Below are 25737 nucleotides of genomic sequence, written 5' to 3'. Positions count from 1 at the left end.
CGTACAATAACAGTTATCATTCGAGTATTGGCATGACGCCTTTTGAGGCTTTGTATCATAGGAGATGTAGATCTTCGGTTGGTTAATTTGATGGATTCGAGGCTTGACCTTGGCGTACGGATCTATTGAGAGAGTCCCTTGATAGAGTGAGAGTTATTCAGGCCAAGCTTGCAGAAGTAGCGGCTCGCAGTCGGCAAAAGATGTACGCTGCGTAAGGTCCGAGATTTAGAGTTTGCTGTTGGTGACCAGGTTCTATTGAAGGTTTCACCCATGAAGGGTGTTATGAGGTTTGGTAAGAGGGGAAAGTTGAGCCCCATGTATATTGGACCATTTGAGATTGTTGACCGTGTGGGTGATGTAGCTTATGAGTTGGCATTGCCGCCAGGCTTGGCGGGAGTTCATCCAATTTTTCATGTTTTGATGCTAAGAAGTACCATGCCAACGGTACCTACATTATTCGTTGGGATGCTATATTACTTGATGAGAATTTGACTTATGAGGAGAAGCCTATTGCGATCTTGGATAGGCAGGTTCGAAAGTTAAAGTCGAAAGAGATTGCTTCTGTAAATGTGCAATGGAAGCACCGCCCTGTTGAGGAGGTTACTTAGGAGACCGAGTCTGACATGCGTAGCCGATCTCCCCAGTTGTTCACTGATTCAGGTATTTTTCGCTCCTTTTCTCTTATTCGCTCGAGGACGAGAGATGGTTCAATTAGTATCCGATGTAACGACCCGTTTAGTCGTTAAAGTCTTTTCGACATTTTCGCCCTTTTCGAGCATTGGTTATCTCATTTTTGACCCGAGAGGACCGTTGACACGCTTCCCGAGGTGTCTAGGCTTGATTCGGGAGACTTTTTGTGAAATATGAACTTTAAGCGAAAAAGAGTTGACCCAAAATTGACTTTTGGGTAAATGGACCTTTTTCAAAAATCCATGAATTTCGAGAGGTCCGGATGGTCGTTTAGAACTTGTGCGTATATCTGGTTCGGTTCCCAATGCACTCGGATGCATTTTGGGACTTGGGTTGGGAAATTGGAATTAAGGTATCGGGGGTTGACTTGGTCAACGAGACCTCCGTTGGGAATTCTGAGGCCACGAGCGCGTTCGTAGCGTGTTTTTATGTGTGTCTATGTGTGTGGTATCGCGGAGCAGATGGCCTCAGAAATTAGTCAAAAAATCGGATTGAAGTGTGAAAACTTAGGTGGATTCTAGTGTAGGTGCCCGCTTTGGTGGCACCGATCGCGCGATAGTGGTACACCGGAGTGGTCACCCCATCGGGCCGGAGCGGGCCCCGGCCATTTGGGCTTGACCGCTATATAAGGCGGTCAAGGCACCGGCGGCGGCTTAGCGCTCCAAAGCGGGTAAATGTGCAGCAGTTCATTTAATGAAGTGTTAAAAGCCATTAGTCTCTCATTTAATACCATTACGAAAATAGAGCTCTTAGGATCTATTCTTGGAGATTATTGGTGAAGGTTCTTGGTGGTAAGTTCTCCTAATCTTCTTTACTAATTCCTTGATCCTAATCATCATAGATTTCTCTCTCCTTAGTAATTTCTTAGTAATGGAAGATAAAAGTGGAATTAATAAATGTTCTATCTAGGCTTATTAATGATGAAATTGATGGAGTTTATGCAAGATTTTGGTGAATCTAAGGTTGTTAATCATATATCTTCCATTATTAGAGTTGAATTCTTGAGTCAAAGAGCTAGGGTTTACACCCAAAATTGAGGGTTTTGCTGGAATTTCGAAATTAGGTGAATCCACGAGTTAAATTAGCAATTAGTTGTTGTGTTATGATCACCTAGTGCTTAATTTGTTATTTTACTCCCGAATTTCCCGTTTTGACCTTGTGGGCCTCGTTTTTCCAAATTCTAGGGGTTAGATTTGACCTAAATTGAATGATAGCAATATTAGTATCGTTCTTCATGATTTCTAATCTAGATTTTGAATATGCCTAGACTTCTTTGATATTGAGGCTCAGTGGAAAGACAAGTCAAAAGAGGATTGATTTGCTAAGTTCTTTGCTCGGCCATCCGTAGGTAATGACTTACCCTTGGTGAGACTTAGTGTAGCGAAGCATATATTTAGATTATATTGTCGAGAAAGCATGTAAACCTTCGGGTATGAAGTTGGGTCGATATTGTCTTAAGTTGGGCCCTGCGTGATTGGGGCTAGCCACCCCGTTGTGTTGTGACTTGATTGTTCTATTGTGTTAGCTTGATGCCACGTGTTGTCAGTAGATATTGGAATATGTGTTTCCATCTTCATTGTGATATTGTAATATGTAATACCTTATGGGTTGACGTTGATATGAGGATAGAGTTCTACATGACTTGTGTAGTCTTTCATGATATTATTGGCGTACCTATGTTGGTACTTGTGGCACTGATATATTGTTGGCGTATCCATTGTTCGTACTTGTGATATTGATCTGATTATTGATGCTGATACATGCATTGCACGCACTCTCATGATATATTGTTGATACATTGTTCGTACTTGATGAAACACTGTCATGAGCTGGGCTCGATTTTTAAATGAGAGTGGCGTGAGAGTCCGATATCCGATGTTAGTCCCGGAATCATGGATAGAGTGAGTGCATGAACTCTACGGGTCCCCCAGGGTGGTGCCGATGAGAACCTCCGTGGGCAAAGATTCCTGTCTCGTTCGTCTGTTGGCAAAGATCCGGGACGAGTGGCACTTAGACTTTGCCAGTCACCTTGGGTTGTGCTACCGAGATATCGATATTTCCGTCCGGAGTACATGTGTGCACAGCATTTGCATGGCATTCATACATTATTTAGACTTGGCTCATTTGGGAGTAGATGTTCTACCTAGGCGATGACGTGTACTTGGTTTCGATTACGTTTAACTTATACTTGTTGATTTATCTGCCTATCTTGCTTTATTGTCTGAATTATGTTAGCTTTACTTAGTCGGCCTATGATACCTACCAGTACTCTGGCTGAGGGTCGCCTTCAGCATTAGCATCGAGTTTCTAGTGTGAGCACGAGTCGTTCGCCACCTTGAAGACTCCTCTTATTATTATGTCTTACTTTTCTATTCCGAGACATAGACAGATTGATGTATTATTATATTACTCCAAACTTGTATTATTTCTTAGATGCTCTGTATGACTTAGATCGGACCCTGGGGGGTGTTTCCTTATTTCCGCACTATTTCTATATATATTATTGTGAGACATACATAATTATTCCTTTCCGCTTGCTTGATTTATTTATTCATGTCTTTACTTATCGTTGGGTTGAGGGTTCGCTAATCGAGATGGGAAAGGTAAGTGCCCGCACGACTTAGTCAAAATGGGTCGTGACAAAGTACAAGCAAGTTCGTAGCATTAATTGTACTCAATTTGCACTTTTGATTTGTGTCCAGTGGATTTTGAGCGAGTTTCGGATGGTGGAACGGAGGTTTTTGGGACTTGGCTATGTTCTGGTTATGGTGCTTATCACTTGCGCAGGATTGGAGCGGACCTGCGCGAGGTGGGCCACAGGTGCGAGGAATGGTGAGGCAGGTGAGAGACCGCACCTACGGACAACTTACTACACCTGCGCCTTCGTAGATGCGATGGATTTCCCGAATCTGCAAGGGTGGCTAACTTAATGAGTTTCTGCACCTGTGAGGTTATTTTCACACGTGCGGCATTGAAGATGCGTGAGATATGCCCCACCTGCACATATAGCTTAGTAGAAATCCATTTAATTCCCAACTCCGATTTTAGACTCCATTTTCATATATTTCACGTTCTAAAGCTCGGTTTGGAGTGATTAGCTCGGTTTGGAGTGATTTCTGGTGGGATTCGCTCGTTTAAGCTCGGGAATAAGAATCTAATCCTTATTTTGTTAATCTCTCTTAGTGTCTACTATTAATTAGTTGTTTAAATCATGATTTGAGGTGGGAAAATTGGGGTTTTAGCCCTAAGTTGAAATTGGATTTTCCTTGATAATTAGAGATTAATCCATGGTTAGTTTTGTATGATTTTCTGGGCATAGGATATTAGCCTATGGGTAAACCAATTCTAAAATAAAATTTTAGCTTTACCCTTAGGGCTCGAGTTTGACTATTTTGGGTTTATTTTTTAGTTCCGAGTCTACAGACTCGTGTGTTAATGTAAAATTCGTATTTGATAGACTTTGATCGTTTAGAGGCACTTCGAAAGGGGAAGACTCAAGTTTGAGTGTATGTGCCCGCTCGGCTTTCGAGGTAGGTTACAGTTTACTCTTTACACTCCGATTGGAAGACGTATATAGTTTATAAATACTGAAGGGGTAATTGGCGTGAAAGGGGGTCCTGCCCTAGTGACTGTGATGAGCACTTGGGTGGGTACCAATGTATTTGTAGGGGTATTTAATGTAGAATAATGTGTTGTGACGGGGAATGCATGTTGAGCCTACGAGCATTGGAGGTGGTGATAAATCTACTGGTTTAGTATGGTTGTTATTTATGTGGGCTATGACAGCCATGTTTGATTAATACTTGTGATTTTTTATTCATTTTACCTTCATCACTCCACATCTCGTCTAACTTATGAAAGAGGGATCATTCTTGATATTGAGTTGATATTTTGTAATTACATGGTGAACACATATCCATTTCATACATTCATAATAGAATTGGCATATGTTATCATGCATACCGTATTCATCCATATTTATATACTTGATGGATAGGCTGTGTAAAGGAGATACGAAAAGGTCTTAAAGGCCGGAAAAGAGGTGATTATGATGATCACATTGTTGATAAGATATGGTTAACTCGGGTTGCACGCCTGCAACGGGTATAGGGACCTCGCGATTCCCCATAGGTCATGACTATATGGAATGGCCTATGACATGTGTGTACCAGGATAGATATTGGGCAATGCATTCATTAATTTAATCTCCTACCCTTCTTATTTGATTATATGATTATCTGTTGTCTTACATGAAATATGATTTCAGGTCGTAATTAAGGGGTTGTAACTGTGTTAGCCAATAATTGCTTGTTTTCAGTCTTTATATGCTTTATGCGTGATTCCTTCGTTGTCGGCCTATGATACCTACGGAGTACTGGTGGTTGTACTCATACTACACTTGTTGCACCTTGTGCAGATACAAACCCATGCTCCAGTTCCAGGCCTCGTGGCTGATCCCGAGGTTATTCTATCCCAGATTCTAGGGTGAGCTACCAGTTGGACCCGCAACCCTGGATCTATTTTTATATTATTCTATCTATTTACATTTCAAGACAATTATTTATTCCTATATTTCTAAGACTTGTAATTTCTATTAGAAGCTTTACAAGTTAGACCGGATTTTGGGGTTGTATAGACATATATATATTGGTGTATTTTAATTTTTTCGCATTTTCTTTTCAAATGGTATCACAACTTGGGGATGATTCGCCTACCGGTGGGGTAGTGTAGGTTCCATCATAACCCGCGGATTAGATTGCAACACAAGATGGCTTACACAAGAGCAAGGCCTCCAATGTTAGAAAATAGAGATTGAAGAATGGATCCTGTGAGACTATTGTTATTTAATCACTTGTCTTGCTTAACAGTGAAGATACAAATTAAGATTCAAGTTTAGTTTTGATAAGAATGCATGGGGAACAATGAAGATAAGTAAAATTTTCTGAACTCACAAATAATTCAAATTCTTCATATCTCTGAAAGAAGCATGTATTTCACTATCAAATTTTTTGATGGAGAGATCAAGTATATGAAGCTTTTTTAAATTTCAAACCACACCAGGAATAGAATCACAAATAAAATTGTTTACTAGCAATTTACACGTATAGGTCAATTCAATATGAATAAGAAAACGACTTCACATTAGGTGAAATAACATAAGCCCTAAAAGAACCGTATAGTGAAGAACTTACACACGAATTATACTTCTCTTTTAAAATTCTTATGGGTTTTCAATTTTGATGTGAATATAAAGACATATATATAGTGAAATTCTTACCTTCTACCAGTCTCTTCCATTTCACAACATTAAGATCTTCTATCCGACTCTTTCGTTTCACAACATTTTCATATTGCCCTTCTTTAATAAAGTGGATGAGACTTGTATTTCATATAAGTAATTTTCTTTTCTTTATTGTCTTGCCCGTATAAGTGTTCACTTAAGTCAAAATCGAAGCTAAATTAATGAAATATGAAGCTAAACCTAAAGTATTCCCTTGAAAAGATGTTTACTTTATCTTGTAGACTAGCATATAGGTTTATCCGTTTACTTTATCTTGTAGACTAGGGTATAGGTTTATCCTTATCCTTTAATAATTTTAGTATCCCCTAAAGATTTAGCATAACTTTTTTGAAATATGATTTTCATCTAACTCTTCATTAGACATTTATCCTAATATGAAAACAACAAAAAGAAACATGGAAGAAGAAGAATGAGGTTGAACGGAAGAGAAGAGAAGAGAGAATCACCCATAGAATGAGGTTGAATGGAAGAGAAGAGAAGAGAAGAGAGAATCACCCAAAAAGTGTTACACACTAGGGAAATTTCCCAGTGTTTGGTAACAAATTTGCAGAAGAGAAGATAATGAGAATCAACAAATAAATACTAAAAAATATCATGTGCTAAAGATAACACCAAAAGAATGGTTATAAATCCCATCGACACTAGCTCAGCAACTCTATAAATGTGAGAAAGAGAGAAAATGTTTGAACTAGTTAGGGGTAGAGAGAATAGGGAAGATTGTTTTCTCCATTCCTTAATCACTTTTGCAACATAAACAAACATTCTTCTTTACATATTTTAAACGAAAGAAAAACAAAAGTCAAATCAGCTTCATTCCTTTTCCAAATTGTTTTGTCAATATACACTCACACATTCTTTTCCACATTTATTTTCCAAAATAATAGTTTTTGTACATATTTTATATCATGGCACATATTCTATTAAAATGAGTTTTACCTGCAGCACGAGACCTATTTTCTCTCTACCTATCATCTTTCTCACGTTGTCTCTCTTTCTCACATTTGTGGAGTTATTGAGCTAGTGTCGATGATAGTTATAACCATTTTTTAGGTGTTATTTTTAGAATATGATATTTTTGGTATAAATTTGTTGATTCTCATAATCTTCTCTTCTACAAAGTTGTTACCAAACACTGAATAATTGCCCTAGTGTGCAATGCTTCTTCGACACCCTCTCTTATCCTCCTCCCTTTCATTGAAACCTCCTCCTTCTTCCACGTTCTTTTTTGTATGAAAATAATTTTTGTATTTTTATGGTGGAATGAGTGGTGGTTTCTGATGGTGTTTATGATATTTTTTTGGTGGTTGTCCAGTGGTGGTGGAATATATGTCGTTTGTATGTCGCTGTGTCCCCTATGTGTGTCATGCGTATGAGTATTATATACATGACTTACATACAACATAAAAGTCATATACAATGACATTGCTGCATGTCACGCGTATGTCAAGTGTATATCTAATGTATACATTGATATACATATGGCATACAATGACATAAGATGTATGTTCAGTGTATGTCCAGCTTCTCACTGTCCCTCTACCACTAGGTAAAATCTTCTCCACCACTCACTGGAACCGTCTCACAACTACCTTCCATTATAACACATTTTTCACTTTCATAACATATTCACATCACTCCCCGAAGCAACGATGAACTCCGACTGACAGTGGCAAACTGGCTGAACTTCGGCGACACAAATGGGAGTAGGGATGGAAAATCCGGCGATGAAAAACTAGCAGGACAACAAAGAACAGGGTTTCTGGGAAGAGAAGATGGGAAGAAACAGAAGTTAGGAAGAAAGAGAAGAACGAAAGATTTAAAATTCCAAAATTTGTGGTATTTGTTGGAGGCATATATTTACAAAGAGTTTGTAATTATGTCTTGAAAGCGAAATATTATTGTTAGTTGTTGTAAATATGAATTTATTTTCGTATATGTATGAAAATTCTTTTACAACTAGATGGCGTACGCTTGCAGCCGCGCATGTGCCCAACGCTTTCAATTATACCAGATCAACGCCAGTATTTAGCCGGTTTGGATAGTATATAATATATATATGTATATATATATATATATATATATATATATGTTCAAAACACGATTAATATAACATTATAAATTTGTCCGTATCTAAAACTTTATTATATTAGTGTTTGCTACGAATACAAAGTCTGCAAAAATTTATTAATACTTTTTAAAAGAGAAAACTTGTTTAAAAGGAAACTATTTTCCTCTCTTTGAGATAAAACAATAGCAATATTTAAGCATCAGTTGATACTTTAATTTTAATTCGATTTAAAGGTGTAAAATACTTATTATTTTTTATCAAATTTTGATTTGGATAATTCTAATTCAAATTATTAAATTAATTTTACATGTTTAAAACGAAACAAAGTAGAAATTTGATTTTCTATTTAAACGAAGAACTACTATTTTTTAATTTTTGGTAAATATTCTCAGTTTAGCTCATTTTACTTATCATGTCGTCTACACAATTGTAAAGATTTATGTATTGGGTAGTGATAATATATATATTTTATATTGCTAATAAACATACCTAAAAATCGATGCATATATATAGATGAACATTAATACATATACACAAATGTTATTTGTCTATTAAGTGAAATTATGTGAGTATGATAAAATAGTGAAAAGTATAAAGAGTGTAAAAGTGACACGTGGCCAAAAATATAATTAATACCTGCCACTTGAAATGACATCATCTATTGTAATGTAATTTTTATGAGCAGGGGCAAAATAAGGAAAGTATGAATATATTTAATACTAAGCTACAGTAAGATTCTACTTTTAAGTAATGGAATTATTAAATGGCAAGTGATTTGACCAAATTGCCCTTGGTCGACGATCCACTTCTTTAACTCATGCTTTTATATAGCTTAGGTTTTAAAAAAGGAATTTGTTTATTACAAATTAAAAACTAAAAAAATGGAAGAAATTGCATGAATTGTCCTTCAAATTAGGGGTGGGCGTGGTACGGTATGTACCGAATACCATACCGAACTGAAGTTTTTAATACCGTAATTTCTATATTACGGTATTTGGTATGCATTTTAATATTGTTTGGTATTCGGGTAATTTTATTCGGTATTTATAAAAAGAATACCGAGATACCGTATACCATACCGAAGTTTATACTACATATACAATCCATATATACCATATTTAATACTATTAAATATATAGACCAGTTTTTGTACAAAAAAAATACATCTTATTCAAGTTAGATTTTGGATGTCACTAAATGAAATTTTTGATGTAAAATTGTATAGGACTAAAGATTATGCTTAATTTTGGTTAATGTTGTTTAGACTTTGTAATTTCGACCACTCTATCGTGATTCAAATGTTATTTTTGTGTAATTGAATAACGAAGAAAATTGTTTGTACTTTCTTTTGAATATGTCTACATGTGTAAGGTGTTAGTTTAATATAATTGAGACGTTCCTTGAAAAGTCGAATTCATAATCCTTTATTGTATGAGTATATGTGTAAGTTGAAGTCAAACAAACTATGGTTACCGAATTACCGTACCGAAAAATACCGAAACCGAACTTAGAAATACCGAACCATACCGAATTATTTTTGTATGGTAATGGTATAGTATTTTTAGAAACCGAAAATCGAAGTTTCAAATAACGTACCATGCCCACCCCTACTTCAAATGTGCTGGCAAAAACGCTGCAAATGCAGCGCGTGGTATAGAAATCCAACTGAATGAATTCATCATTATTGACTTAATGGAGGATACTTTAACAATTACATGGATATTGCTTTATTTTTTTAATATGAGGTCTATATTTTTTTTTTTAGATATTGCTTATTTTTTAATATGGGGTCCACGTTTTTTTTTATATTGCTTGATTTTTTAAAATATGGGGTCCATGTTTTTTTTTCAACATGAGTTGGAGGTAAAAAATAGTACCACATTTTTTTAGACTGTCTAAAAAAATGATATATTTTTATGTTTAGAAATCATTTAACTTGGAATTTTTCCTTTTACCTTTAATGAAATTATTTAAATTCACACAAATATCTATGACTTGTTTTAGACCACAAATTAGGACAGAGAGAGTACCTTTTAGTAATATAATTATGAAATTTTTATTACAGAAAATATTATAATTCAATTAATTGAGAATATCAATAAATTATTTTACTTAGTCCGCTTCTCTCATATATGAATTTCCTGGTTTGGTTCTCTATTGAAAGATTTGAAATTCGCCTTTTCTTACCGAGTTTTATGCCATCATCTCTTTCTACTCAACAATATTGAAAAGCGCTTTGATGTGTCAGCATCTGCTGTAGTATTAAAATTTTAAGCATAGACGAACTTCATCATTTTAAGAAAATATGCGCATACGTTTCTTGACCATTTATATTTCGTCTTCTTGATGTTATTCCTCATTATTTGTGTGAGACGTATGTGTCTAAACTTATACCCAAAGGTATAAGTTTTAAATCTTTTGGTTTTATGATTTCTTTAGCGATTTTTGTGTTCAATTTATATCGTTATTTCTTTTTTTCCGAACTTCTCTTAAATATATTTTCTCTAAACGTACCTTTACCATTTTCTGAACTTATTATCATTATTTAAATATCCTATTTTTTTCCTTTATTGCTCTTACTTCTTCACGGACCCCACCTTAATTTTTTTCCTTAGCAATTGTCTCCTACTTCTTCACGCGGATCCCACCTTTATTTTTATTTTTTTGCAATTATCTCCTAATTCTCCACGCGGACCTCACCTTAATTTTTTTTTAATCTCTGCTATTATAGAAGAGTGGGCCCTACCTTAATTTTTTTTTTCATTCCTACTATTATAGAAGATTGGATCCCACCTTTTTTTTTAACAATTTTTTTTACTATTAAGAAGATTGGGGCCCACCTTATTTTTTTTTAATTTTTTTAATGACGGACGACGAAAAAGTGAGCAACTCACTCTTCTATATAGTTACTAGCGGTCTATGCCCGTGCTGCGCACGGGCCCAACACTTTAGATTATAGTGCATCTATATTTATATATATATATATATATATATATATATATATATATATATATATATATATTATGTTCAAAGCACGATTAATATAACATTGTAGTTTGTCTCGTATCTAAAATTTTATTATATTAATGGTTGCTACGAATACAAAATCGGCGAATTTATTAATATTTTTTAAAAGAGAAGACTTGTTTAAAAAGGAACTATTTTCCTCTCTTTGAGATAAAATAATAGCAATATTTAAGCATCAATTGATACTTTTAATTTTAATTCGATTAATTTAAAAGTGTAAAATACTCATTATTTTTTATCAAATTTTGATTTGGATAATTCTAATTTAAATTATTAAATTAATTTTACATGTTTAAAACAAAATAAAGTAGAAATTGATTTTCTATTTAAACGAAGAAATACTATTTTTTAATTTTTGGTAAATATTCTCGGTTTAGCTCATTTTACTTGTCATGTTGTCTTTTGCATGGTTTTTTAAGAAAACGTCGATTAGAATTATAATTTGACTAATTTACCTTATTCATTATTTGATTTCCATTTGATATATATTTTTCTACGACATTAATCTCTTTTCACATTTATTGGAGTAAGAATAAAAATAAAAAAGTAATTAAATTCTATCTTATTTTAAAATATAAATATTTTAAGTATATTTATTTTAGTAAATATAACAAATAAATGACATGGCGGAATAGCAAATACAACAGCTTAATAGCTAGATTAGATCTCGTTTAAATATAAAAAAAGAAAGAAAATTGTATGGTTTGACTACCTAACCTTTTGAAGAAAAGAAATTTCATTTGCTCCCACTAATGGATTGATACGCACGTGGCAATGAATCCATCATTATTGACTTATGGGGTGCACTTTTTTTTTTTGGACATTATTAGTTTGCACTATTTTTATGCATATAATATATATACATATCTTACTATGTTCAAACACGATTAATATAACATTATAATTTATGCTCTGTATCTAAAACTTTATTATATTAGTGTTTGCTACGAATACAAAGTCTGCACTTCTTTTTTTTAATATTATATATTTTTTTTAATATGGGGTTCAATTTTTTTTTTTTTTAATATTGCTTGATTTTATTAATATGGGGTCCACTTTATTTTTTCCCATGAGTTTGGAGATGGTGAGTTCCAATTTTTTCTTTCTTTTTTTTTTAATTGCTCGGTGTTATTTAGTATGGGGCCACCCCCCCCTCCCCCTCTTTTTTTTTTAAGGGACAACGGACGATGAAGCATGAGTCTAAACCCATGCTTTATATAGTTTCTTTTTTTATTTTTTATATTGCTTGGTGTTATTTAGTATGGGGCCCAGCCTTTTGGATATTATTAGTTTGCAATATTTTTATGCATATATATATATATATATATATATATATATATATATATATATATATAGACTATGTTCAAAACACGATTAATATAATTTCAGTAGTTTGTCTTCGTATCTAAACCTTTATTATATTAGTGTTTGCTTACGAATACAAAGTCTGTGACTTTTTTTTTTTATATTGTTTGTTTTTTAAATATGGGATTCACTTTTTTTTATTTTTTTTTATATTGCTTAATTTTGTCAATATGGGATACCATGTTCAAAACACGATTAATATAACATTTGTAGTTTGTCTTTCTCGTATGTAAAACTTTATTATATTAGTGTTTGTTACGAATACAAAGTCTGCACCTTTTTCTTTGACATTGTTTGTATTTTTAATATGGGATTCACTTTTTTTTTTAATATTGCTTGATTTTGTTAATATGGGGTCCATTTTTTTTTCCAGTTTGGAGATGGTGGGTTCCACTATTTTATATATATATATATAAGTATTTTAAGTATGTTGTTGTACAATAATTTCATTTGCTCTCACTAATGGGTTGATACGCGTGACAATAAATCCATCATTCTTTTGATTTAATTGTTTGATTTTCTAAGCATTTTTGTATTTTAAGTATGTTGTTGTGTTTTTTTAATATGGGATTCACTTTTTTTTTTTTTTGATATTGCTTGATTTTGTTAATATGGGATCCACTTTTTTTTTCTTGTGAGTTTGGATGTGGTGGGTTCCACTTGTTTTTCTTCTCTTTTTTTTTTTTAATTCTTGTTGGTGTTTAATATGGGACCCACAATTTTTTTAGATATTAGTAGTTGTTTAAAATATGTGGGCCACAATTTTTTTTTTAAAAATATTAGTAGTTGTTTTTAAATATTAGCAGTTGTTTAAAATATGTGGGCCCATATATTTTTTTTTAAATATTAGTAGTTGTTTAAAATATGTGGGCCCACAATTTTTTTGCCCACAAACGGACGAAAAAGTGTCCAAACCCACCTTTCTATATATAGTAGTAAAGTAATTTTGTCATATGGGATGATATATGTTCAAAAACAAGATTAATATAACGTTGTAGTTTGTCTTCCGTATTTAAAACTTTATTATATTAGTGTTTGCTACGAATACGCATCGTGTTTAATATGGGGCCCACATTTTTTTTACAGTGTTTGTTTTTTAAATATGGGATTTACTTTTTTTTCAATATTGCTTGATTTTGTTAATATGGGGTCCACTTTTTTTTCCCATGAGTTTGGATGTGATGGGTTCCACTTTTTTTTAATACTCGATGTTGTTTAATATGGGGCCCACAATTTTTTTTTTAAGTTTAATATGGGGTCCACAGTGTTTGTTTTTTAAATATGGGATTCACTTTTTTTTTTTTTCAATATTGCTTGATTTTTTGTTAATATGGGATCCACTTTTTTTTTTCCCATGAGTTTGGATGTGGTGGGCTCCACCTTTTTTTAATACTCGATGTTGTTTAATATGGGGCCCACAATTTTTTAAGTTTAATATGGGGCCCACAATGTTTGTTTTTTAAATATGGGATTCACTTTTTTTTTCAATATTGCTTGATTTTTGTTAATATGGGATCCACTTTTTTTTTCCCATGAGTTTGGATGTGGTGGGTTTCACTTTTTTTTAATACTCGATGTTGTTTAATATGGGGCCCACAAATTTTTTTAAAGTTTAATATGGGGCCCACAATTGTAAAATTACATTTTTTTTTTTTTTTAGGGGGGTCCACAACGGACGACGAAAAAGCACCCCAACCGGTGCTTCTAATATAGTAGAAAAAATAAAAAATAATTGGTGAATTTAATTCGTCTTTGATGATTCAATAGGCCATACCATAATACCATATGTCCAGTGGCTAGCTAGCCTCCATCACTTTTACGCACTAAAAAGTTGTCAAGCCAGCCCATTGTAACGTGTTTAATAATGGGTAAATAATCACTGAGGTCAAATGAACAACAGAAAGTGGAAGATGCCTCTTCCCTTTCTCTTCAACTAGAGCATCCTCTCGTCAGCCATTACCATATTTAGCTCTTCGAAACTGTTACATTATCTTTGATTCAAGATATGCTTTTAAACTGACACAGCAAATTACTGCCATAGTAACTAAATAGTAGTATGTACACGAGAGAACAAAATCAGGTAGCAAATGTACTAGCAATTGAAGGTGTCATGTTGCAGCAGGACAATAATTTTGAATACTTGGTAATTCCTTTGTTATTTACTTTAGATGTTCTAGAAGCAGATAAATTAAGAACTTAGTATTTTTGTTAGGACCTATAAGGATTTGTATGTCCCCAACAATTCTAGTGATACTACTAGCACTCGAGTCCGGAGCTAAAGGGCACAAAAATACACAAAATAAACCAAAAGGGGGGCTTCCTTCCACGATATACCAAAAGGGGTATAACGTGGAGGGGCCAACGTTATACCCCAAATTTTTTTTTCCCAATGTCAGACCAAACCAAAACAAAAAAAATTAAGAGTATAACGTGGATCAGTCCATGTTTTACAATATATATGTTGTAAAACGTGGACTGATCCACGTTATACAAAATTATTTGTATAACCTGGATCAGTCCAAGTTATACAACATATATATTGTAAATCGTGGGGCTGTCCTCGACTCATGCAACAGATACCCAAAATTTTTGCCCTAATTTTTCTCATCTTTCTCCTCCGCTTCTTCCTCCATTCTTTTCAACTTACAGAATTTCTTATCCTTCTCCTTTTCCTTCTTCTTCTCCTCCATTTATTTTCTTTTTAAACCTTGCATTACAGTCTAATTTTTGGAGCAACTTCTTCATCAAAAACCTTTTGTTGCTATCTAAATTAAGGTATTTTTTCTAACTCATATAATATTGTATATTTATAGTAGATGTAGGGTATCTGTTTGTCTTATATATCTTGATTATATGGATTCTTTAATTTTTTATTTGTGTTATATTTATCTGAACTTTAGACATGATTGTTAGAGGCATTGTTATACAAAAGGTCTGATTTGTTTAGTAGCACTTTTGAAGAAATGTGTTCTTATGTTACTGTTATTTTTGTGGATTGTTATATAAAAGGTCTGATTTGTTAAGTTTTTCATTGTACCTTTAATGTGATATTTATATAGCCAGAAAAGTGAAACTTAATTGATACCTCACTAGCCCCGAAAAAGGATACTTAAAATGTCATGATAATGCTTTATTATATGGGACCTAAGTTTAAGTGGGTGGACAATTATTTTCTCTATACTTTATAGGTATTAATGTGGTCCACTATCAGTGGTTTCTAAATAAGGCGTATGGAAGTTGGCTTTATCTAGCCAGTGCATATTTATTCTGCTAAAATTGGAATAATAATTTTTTTTTTAATAGTAAGTTACTCCAAATAGCTTGATCTTGACTTCAATTTTTTTTTTTTTTTAAAGGTATGGAGCTTCCACGGGTACCCCTACATCCGGGGCCAGAAGTGTACGATGTGTTAACACCCCAGGAGAAGCATCGATCACAGGCTGTGTGGGATGGGGCCCTGAGAGGACCGACCGGATGCCTATTTCCACGCTGCGCGAATACCGAATTTTGGAAGCACGTGAAGCGTCATCCTTTTCATCCTCGCATCCTTGACTACTTTGGCTTGTGTGGATTTAGGGGAGTAGTAGAGGTAGGATGTGTATCATATGATTGGGCAGTCATCACTGCACTTATAGAGAGATGGCGTCCTGAGACGCACACCTTTCATCTGCGTACGGGTGAGGCGACTATCACATTACAAGATATTGAGCTCATGTTTGGCATGGTTGTTGATGGTAATCCCTTGAATGATCTTAATGCTAGAAATATAAATATTGTTGGGTGGCAACAGTTGATCCATGAGCTTACCGGTTAGGCACCCGGTCTGGATTGTTTTAATGGTGTTAGTAGGTTGGAAATAAATAAATTAATTGAATATATTATAGGCTTGGATGCCATTACAGATCAGACCCCAGAAATTGATGTGCAAAAGCGGGTTAGGTTGTACTTGCTATGGCTTTGTAGCGGCACGATATTTTCGGATAAGTCCGATGACTTACTTAATTTAGACTATTTGCTTGACATGCGTGACCTTAGAGCAATGAGTAGACAAGCTTGGGGAGCGGCTGCATTGTCATATGTGTATACTTGTCTATCTTAGCGCTTCGATGAGGAAAGCCAAGGATGTGTGTGGATTCATTTTCTTATTGCAGGTACGTGACCTTTAAAATTATATAATTTTATTTGGTTGTCTTATTTGATAGTTATAAGCTTTTTATTTATTTATTTTAAATTTTTAATATAGGTTTGGGCTTGGGAGCGAATTATACCGATGCAACCACCACCCAGGGCCCTTCAGCCACACGTAGCTCTTGCACGAAAGTGGACTCATCGTAAAGCTAGTGAAAATAAGGCACGTGTTGTGCTACCCATATGTAGGGATGTATTGGACAACCTAACAGATGGTCAGGTATTTTATCATAATTATGGTTGTTAATGGCGTTTTGATATAATAGTTACGCTTATGTGTAATTTATTTATTTTATTATCATGTAAATTATTTTATTATAATGTAATTTTATGTTCTTTTTATCGTAGTTTGTGTGGCTGCCTTATTCAGAGGCTATCATTAATGGACTCCCTGAGTGGTGTCGGCATGGCCTAGGTATTTGGATGGCGCAGGTTCCCCTTATTTGTGGAATCTATCGAGAGTGGCACATGGTAGACCGCGTTCTCAGACAGTTTGGTAGGAAGCAACATATTCCGGGACCATGTGTTGAGATTGATCCTTTTCATTACAAACGTGACAAGCGGTATGCTATAACAGTGGAGGATCAACAAAATTTTATACGAAAGGACTTTTTTTGGGAAAATCGTCGACAAAGGGTAATTCGGGCCGAGTATGAAACTCAAGACCCAGAGTCATTATCAGAGTATTTTTGTTGGTATCGACGTCACTCGCGCACTTTCATAGGAAATCCTGCGCATAATGTGGATAGAGGATACCAACACATGGCAGGCAGGCATGAGGCACTGGTACGTACATTACATTGCATTAGATGTTTGATGTCTTTATATGTGTCTTAGACCACTATCAAATCTTATAATTTAATTTTTTTTTTTTTTAGGCTTTAGGACATCAAGAATCGTACAGGTTGGCTCATGAGACTATCCAAGATCCAACCATGTTTAATGAAATGAAGGAATTAACAGAGAAGTTTAGCCACATTAATACAGAGTCCATTGCTGCTGCCTCTCTGGGGACGATGCTGAGTTTCGCTCCAAATTATACACCACCGACGAAGTATGTTGAGCCGCCTACTGTGCAAATTCCTCGTCGTCAACGTCCTAATGTGCGAGACACAGAAGTGCATGGTAGAGGACGTAAGCAGTGCTAACGAGATGGGGTCGAGGTCCCGTGGAGCACCAGTTGGTTGATGAGGATGAGGTTCGTTTTGATTAAGATATGCCCAGCTCATCGATGCCTGCAGCTGATGATGCATATTACCCAATAATAGATTTTGGCATGTCCAGCTCATCGACATCTGCTCCCGAGGTCCAAACACCGGCCGTAATCACATGTGAGGGGCCTTTTCAGGCATTCGCATCGTCTGAGCCTATTAGCCTCGCAGTTATGGCCCAACAGTATGGTGTTCAGACAGGCACCTCTTCTGGGATGACAAATGATTTTCCTGCATTCACTGGACATAGCTCTTCAATTGGGAGAAGACTGAGTTTTACCGACGTGAGTATTCTAACCACTCAAATAGCTTGTATCTTGTTTAATTTCATTAATTTAATGGCTACCTTATGTGTCTATATTATTTATTTTGCATAGTCTCCCATGAAATTTGATGTTGGATCCTCACACATTCCTGTGCCGGATGTACAGACCTTAGAGCTACAGGTTCGCTTTTTATTCAAAGTATTTATCTATTAAATTAGATTAAGAAGTCTTTAAGGAGTGATATGGTGACTTGTGGTTGTTATGTGGTGCCTTGTTGGTGATGTTCATTGTTGTTGGATTGCTTTGGTTGTTTGTGTTGGTATATGGTATTGGAGGAGTCCTTGTTACAGGGGAGATGCTGTCCGATTTTACGTAGACAATTAAAACAATTGCTAAGAAAATTTATCCAAGGATCCAATCGTACAAAAATAACTTCTATTTTTTATGGCATTTACAGGATGAGGGTGTGATACAAGAGGAGGTTCACCAACGTAGATCAAAACGAGAGCGCCGGCAAACTACGTGTGGCACAGGGGGAAAAAAGGGACAATGTAAAAATTGAATTTTTATTAATTATTGAATTTATCTCAGATCTCAATTCTTATGTAATCTTTCAAGAATACATAATATGTCTTGTGCTTTTTCTAGTTAATTATTATATGACTTGTGTAAAAACTACATTATAAGATGCCTCAACCTGAAAATAAAGGTCACATATATTCATTGAAAATAGAAATATAGGCAGGTTCAATTTACTTCAAAAGGAAGTTACGCAAATTAAAAAAACAAGAAAGAACAAAACGTTTCCAGCCAAAGATTTACAACAAAATCAATTATTGCAAAATGTTGGCCTGCCAACGTTTTACAACAAAATCAATTGTTGCAATTGCATGCTTGATTTGACGATTGCATGGCAGATTCGACGACTGCATGCATTTTCAACTTTAACAAAAAAAAAAAAAAATTAATTTACCATTTTGCTTTTACGACTGCATGCTTGATTTGACGACTGTATGCTTGATTTGATGACTGCATGGATTCTTAGCTATGACTTCTCTCTTGTATTCTGCATATCTCTCTTGTAGACTCCATTTTTTCAAGAATTCTCCACTTCTCTCTTGCATTCTTTCATTCATTTTTACATTTGTATTCTCTTGAAAATAATATGGCAGAAAATTATGTAAGAGTTAATTTATATTGGGAAGTGGTGAAGTTGTGTACGAAGAAGGTTGATGAGATATAACCGTCGTCAAGGAGCCGTACAAAGGTTTCCAATCTCCCTCAAATGCGATCGTCTAGAATGTGTTTTCATAAGCAAAATGGCCATAACTGATCCTAACCTTTCAGTGGTTATCATTGGACGATATCCAACATCAATTACGGCTAGGGGATTTCCCATTTACGAGGAAACTCTTATTTCGGACGATGATTCCTTATCGTTATTTCTTCGAAGTCCTGATATATTTAGCAATCATATCAGCATAGCGACACTTGACATGTATGCAACTATTGAACGCTCTACCAATGTTGAAGCACCCACTGACGATGAGTTTGATATTCGAGGTACTACGTATCTTCCCGCTATGAATATTGGGCTTCAAAGAGGTACACTTCAACAAGAAACAATGCTAGGAGTTGGTAGCCAGTCACATAACTTTGGTTGGACTATGTAGATCTGTGATATTCCTAGACCGAGTAGTGCTCCAGATACAAGTGAATTAGGTGGCGGGAGTATAGTTCGATATCGCCCTACTCAAGTGGAGTCATTTACGGAAAGGTAAATATAACGATGTTTTGTTCGCTTAAACTAGGAGACTTCTAACTAATTATTTTTGAGATTTGAATGCCTTGAATTTTCCTATGTTTGTAGGTGTAACGATTTTGAAGAAAACCCCGTATTGACTCAGCTCACACAAATTGTGAGCAATAATGATGTAGCTAATGATCACTTCGATGAGTCAGATAATGATATCCCATTAGATCACGCAGAAACAGACGATGATCACTCATCTGATGATGATGGTCATTCTTATGAAGACATTACTGCTCGAGGTGATGGTAACGTTAGCTATCATTCTAATGCAATTCCATATTTGGATAACACAGAAGAAGGCCCGGATGATTTTGCCTTCATGAGAGATGACGGTCCAGTTCGACCTGCACTTTGGGATCGTAAAAAACCTGAATTTATCAATTCAGGTTAGTATGATGGCAATGAATATTCTTTTTATTTGTTGGCCCATTTTTAGGGGGTTGATAGTTTTCCTTGTATTATGCAATTAGGTATGTTATTTCAGAACAAGCAGGAAATGAAAGGCGCAGTGAGACTATATTGTCTCAAAGAAAAGAAAGAGTTCATTTCTAATCAGTCCAAAGGTAAATTTTGGAGGGTTATTTGCAAGCGTCATATGTTGGGATGTGAGTGGATGATCCGTTTTAGAGAAATTTCAAGCGGTATGTGGAAGGCAGGCAAAACGGTTCTCCAACACAGTTATCTCGCGGATGATTACAGGAAGGATCATTCCAATTTGAACGATCGCCTAATTCTTTACTACGTTGATACCATATATTATGGTCTATCCACACATCGATATTAAGTCAGTTCAGGAAAAAATAAAAGGGTTGCATACGTTTACTCCTAGTTATAGAAAAGCACAAAAGGGGCGTAAGAAAGCTATTGAAATGGTATTTGGAGATTTTGAAACCTCTTTCAAGACATTGCCCCGATACATGGCTGCCTTACAATATTTCAATCCGGGGGCCGTTGTTGAGTGGGAGCACCAATCAACTACAATACAAAATGAATACATCTTCAAGTTTCTTTTAAAGGGCTTATAAACCAAGCATCAATGGATTCAAAAATTGCAGGCCTGTCATCTCAATAGACGGCACTCACCTGTACGGTAAGTATGAGATGAAACTGTTAATTGCTGTTGGAATTGATGCGAACAATAACATTTTTCCACTTGCATATGCTATTGTTGCACGCGAGAGCTTTGAGTGATCTTGGACGTGGTTCCTTGTGTTGTTGTGGAGACATATTGTTTGTGGGAGACAAGGAATTAGACTTATTTCTGACCGTCATCAGGGCATCTTGCAATGTGTCCAAACACATGATTGGTTACAACCACCATCCACACACCATAGGTTTTGCGTTCAGCATTTGAAAAGCAACTTTAATAAAAAGCTCCTCAACAGTGACCTTTAGAAGCTAATGTGGTTGGCGGCTACAGAACACCAGAAGAAGAAATATAAAATGAGGATGGAACAAATCAAAAGATTGTCACCTCCAGTGCATCTGTGGTTAAAAGCTCTTCCGGAGGAGAAATGAACATTGAATAAGGACAACGGTCATAGGTGGAGGGCTATGACAACGAATGTCTCCGTGTCTTACAACGGTTTATTGAAGAAAGCTCGTGGATTGCCCGTTACTGCCATGGTTCGTTGTACGTTTAAAAATCTTGTTGATCGGTTTGTTGAGAGAAGCACCTTTGCTGATTTGTTGATTGCGGATAAAAGTTTTGACGCTACATTTGTTGAAAAGAAGTTTGATGAATACTTTTGGGAGAGGTCCCTAAAGCACACATGAAGCAATACAATACGGTTGAAGGGTCTTTGAGATTCGACATTTGCACACAAAGGTAAGGGCGGAAATATCCATAAAGTCTGTAGCCGGGGAAAAGTGTTCATGTGGGAAGTGGAGAAACTACCATATGCCATGTTCACATGCCACTAAATTTTGTGATATCCGCGGAATTCAACCAAAGACCTATGTTAGCAAGTACTACAGTTACAGGTATTACAAGCAAACGTACAGTAGAAATTTTTCACCGTTGGGTGATGAGGCATATTGGCCACTTTCTCCTTGGTTTAATTGCAAACACCGAATACGAGCGAACTTCCGAGCGCGAGTACAACTAGAAGGAGGAATGAAATGGATATAGCTCATCCGCTCGCATGGCTAGAAAGTGTAGTACGTGCAAGCAAACATGTCATAACAAGAATCGCTGCCCCGACAGAAATCAGTAGTTGTTGTTGCTTGTTGGTTTTTATGTTTTTTCTTAAGTTGTACGATCGTTGTTTCCTTAGGTAATCTTCCAAGAATATATAACATGTCTTGTGCTGTTTAATAACGTATGTAATTTAACATTTACTACTCAGTTAATGTGTAACGTTTAGTTAACTTATATTTTAGTATTTTTTATTTATGTTCGCATATATAACACATATTTAATTATTGTATGTGTTAAAATATTTGTTTGAGTTAATCACTGAAATTAACTGTATGCGTTAAAATATTTGTTTGAGTTAATCACTGAAATTAACTGTATGGGTTAAAAATTAAAAAATCACTAAAATTTTTTTATTAAAAAAACAGTCGGATATGATTTAAATTTGGCCAACGTCTTACAAACTATTTTTGTAAAACGTTGGACGGGGAAAAATATATATGTTGTATAATGTGGACTGATCCACGTTTTACAACATATATATATATTGTAAAACGTAGACTGATCCACGTTATACAAAATTATTTGTATAACATGGATCAGTCGTTATACTATTATTTGGTTTGTTATTTTTGTTTTGGTCTGACATTGGGAATTTTTTTTTGGGGTATAACGTTGGCCCCTCCACGTTATACACCTTTTGGTATATCGTGGAAGGCAGCCCCCCTTTTGGTTTATTTTGTGTATTTTTGTGCCGTTTAGGCTCCGGACTCACTAGCACTCTGTTTCGTAATGATATATAACTACTACATTTATAATATTTCACTTTTAACCACAAAAAGAAGTATGCAAATGAGGGTGTATATGGGTTAGCGGGGAGACAAGCAATAGTGGAACCGTATGTAGCATAGCAAGTGGGGGTTCAATTGAACCCTTAACTTTCGTCGCGGAGCACAAGTTTATGTGTAAAAAATTATTTGAAATGTAATAAATAATAGATATGAACCCATAACTTTAAGAATATAATGAGTTCAATACTAAAAATCTTAAGATTAAACCCCTAGAATTTAAAGTCTGGATCCGCCTCTGAGTGGAAGGACACAAAGGCATAAAAAATTCAAAATATCATTCGTCCCTTCATATTTTTATTTCATTTGAAAAAATCGCTAAATAGTCTATTTGCACAAAAAAGTAACAATGAATTTATTTTATATAGACTGACAATGTAAAGAACATTTATTTTTATCAGTAGCTTTTTTTAAAATTTGTTATAACAAATTATCTGACGTATTTTATAGATCACTAATCACATCTAAAATGAAGTCAATCACTCAATGTGTAATGCATCTTATTCATTTAGAGACATAACGTGTCGAGATTGAGAACAAAATTTTACCTCCTCCTCCTCTAGAGAGCATCTCCACAAAGGGAGCTCTTCATTAGCAAATTAGCTATTTTTAGTGTTGCATCAAATTGATTCTTTGTCCACTTTCGTTTCACTAAGGAATAATAATCTACTGCTTATTTGACTTTGGCTTTGGCTTAAATTCTTCGGGAAAATCAAGCATCTCAATCGTAGTCTTAATCTTAATTAAATAACAAAGACCGATTACACGTAAGTGTATAATCATCAAAACAATTCAATACCAATCAAACAAGTTGCAGTGACACGTGAGTGCAACATTGGGACAACTTACCTAATCATGGTTTTAGGGAAAGCATAGTACTCCATTGATTAAATGAAATCTTCAATTATGAGCTGAGGTAATTCTTTATTTTGAGCTTATTTAGTGTTGTCTTTTGTGGGGAAACCCTAATTTTGTCTGCCACCATTGAGAGAAATTCCATGATGCTTAAAATTTGGGGGAATCAAAGGAGGCATGTAGGACAGAAGCAAATGAAAAGGGGGAAAATGGTTATAGAAAAGGTACAGTGCTCCCTTCGTCCCATATTACTTGACTACTTTCCCTTTTGTACGCCCCTTAAAAATCATAAATAAAAAATGTGTTTTATTATCTTACCCCTATCTCCTCCAATAAATATATTCTAATTAATATTGACTATTTTCAAGAACAATTAATACTAAGGGTAAGATGGAAAAGATTTAACTACTTTTATCTTGGTTTTGTAAATGAACAAGTAATTTGGGACATATATTTTTAGTAATGTGGCCAAGTAATATGGGACGGAGGGAGTATTTAGTTAGTATAACTATTTTAAAGTGCAAGTTGGGAGATGACATTAATTCATACGACTCCCTCCGTTCCATAATAAGTGGGTTTTTAGACTTTTCAATTTTTTTCAAAATAAGTGGTGCTTTAGAATTTCAAGAATACTTTGGACAGATTCTTTCAAAATTGATCTTATTTAAAGAATCAAGATACATTAACTACTTTTTCTTTTTCAAGAATACTTAGCTGTAAGTTAGTAAAAACACTCATAATTTCTAGGAATGAGCAATTTCTTAAGAAATGTGCATGAGCTAAAAGAACCATTTATTATGGAACGAAGGGGGTAGCACATTGGGTCACTAATAGTTTCACTTCTATTTTAGCCCTTCAACACGTTGGAGTTCCCACCATATCGATCTTCTCCCATATTGCTTCCATTAGGTGCAATCACAAATGTCATTTAATATTTGAAGATGTATAATATTTCCAAGGAATCTTCGATCTGCCACTAGTGTAAGCAATTTCCCAAATGGCAACAAGTGATATCAACGATAGGTTAAAAAATAATGTACTATAAGGAATATGATTAAACGCATATAATCTTTGTATTACCATTGCCTATACGAAAACAAAGTAGTATGTGGTGTGTGTAAGAATTCAGGATCTTACAAAAAAAATTAGTTTATTTGTGGAGGTTGAAAGTTGCAATTTGCGGGGTTTTAGCCTCCTTTAGCAAATAGCGGAGATTAAAATCCTCGCGAATTGCAACTTTCAACCTTCCCAAATTATCCATTTTTTTGTAGTAGCAGATAGCTAAATCGTTTCCATTTAATTCAAAATAATTAGTAATAACGAATGCATTGATATATGGTTTAATTAGCTCGTGTATCTTGATCTAAACCCCATAATACATACTCCCTCCATTCCAATTTAAGTGCCTTAGTTTGACTGGACACGGAGTTTAAGAAATAAAGAAAGACTTTTGAATCTTATGGTTTTAATTAAAGTTGTGTGTAGTCCTTAAATCTTGTGGTCTTAAACTTGCCATGTAAAATCTTGAAATAGAAAAACTTGCTAAATATAGAAAAAAACACTATTTTTGAAACAGACCAAAAAGATAAGTGAGCTACTTAATTGGGACGGAGGGAGTGGTAGATTTCTTTTCTCCTCCCTCTAATATTACAGTTGCAAATTGTCTTCTGATCAGTGATCTCTCTATAAATACTTAGGCCCCGTTTGGACATGGTTTGAAACCATGATTTGAAACATGGTTTGAAATCATGTTTGGACATGCAATTTGAATATTTGAAGGAGTATTTTCTCTTATAGATATAAAAACCCCACAAGTTGTGAAAACTATCAAAACATTCTCAATTCTTATACAAACATACCAAATAAGCAAGTCATAGTTCATAACAAAATTAATACGCTAATTCATAACAACCGGCTCAAAATTAATACTAGAAGACCTTTCTAAAAATACAACATCAATTGATCAA

General features: G+C 34.8%; 2 protein-coding genes across 2 annotated transcripts; both read left to right on the top strand.

Moving 5' to 3' along the window:
* Window positions 1-16558: 16558 nt before the first annotated feature.
* On the top strand, window positions 16559-17788 carry LOC132031615 (serine/threonine-protein phosphatase 7 long form homolog). The gene is made up of 4 exons (XM_059421582.1): window positions 16559-16603; window positions 16696-16860; window positions 16989-17426; window positions 17519-17788. The coding sequence occupies exons 1-4, from the start codon at window positions 16559-16561 to the stop codon at window positions 17786-17788; spliced, it is 918 nt and encodes a 305-aa protein (XP_059277565.1).
* A 26-nt stretch (window positions 17789-17814) lies between these two features.
* Window positions 17815-18728, top strand: LOC132069248 (uncharacterized). The gene is made up of 3 exons (XM_059462657.1): window positions 17815-18135; window positions 18229-18297; window positions 18575-18728. The coding sequence occupies exons 1-3, from the start codon at window positions 17857-17859 to the stop codon at window positions 18677-18679; spliced, it is 453 nt and encodes a 150-aa protein (XP_059318640.1). The 5' UTR covers window positions 17815-17856; the 3' UTR covers window positions 18680-18728.
* The last annotated feature ends 7009 nt before the right edge of the window (window positions 18729-25737 follow it).

This window comes from Lycium ferocissimum, chromosome 9 (genome assembly GCF_029784015.1).
Source record: "Lycium ferocissimum isolate CSIRO_LF1 chromosome 9, AGI_CSIRO_Lferr_CH_V1, whole genome shotgun sequence".
Taxonomy (NCBI): Eukaryota; Viridiplantae; Streptophyta; class Magnoliopsida; order Solanales; family Solanaceae; genus Lycium; species Lycium ferocissimum.
The sequence above is the reverse complement of the archived record's forward strand: the minus strand, read 5'-3'. Positions and strand labels throughout refer to the sequence as shown.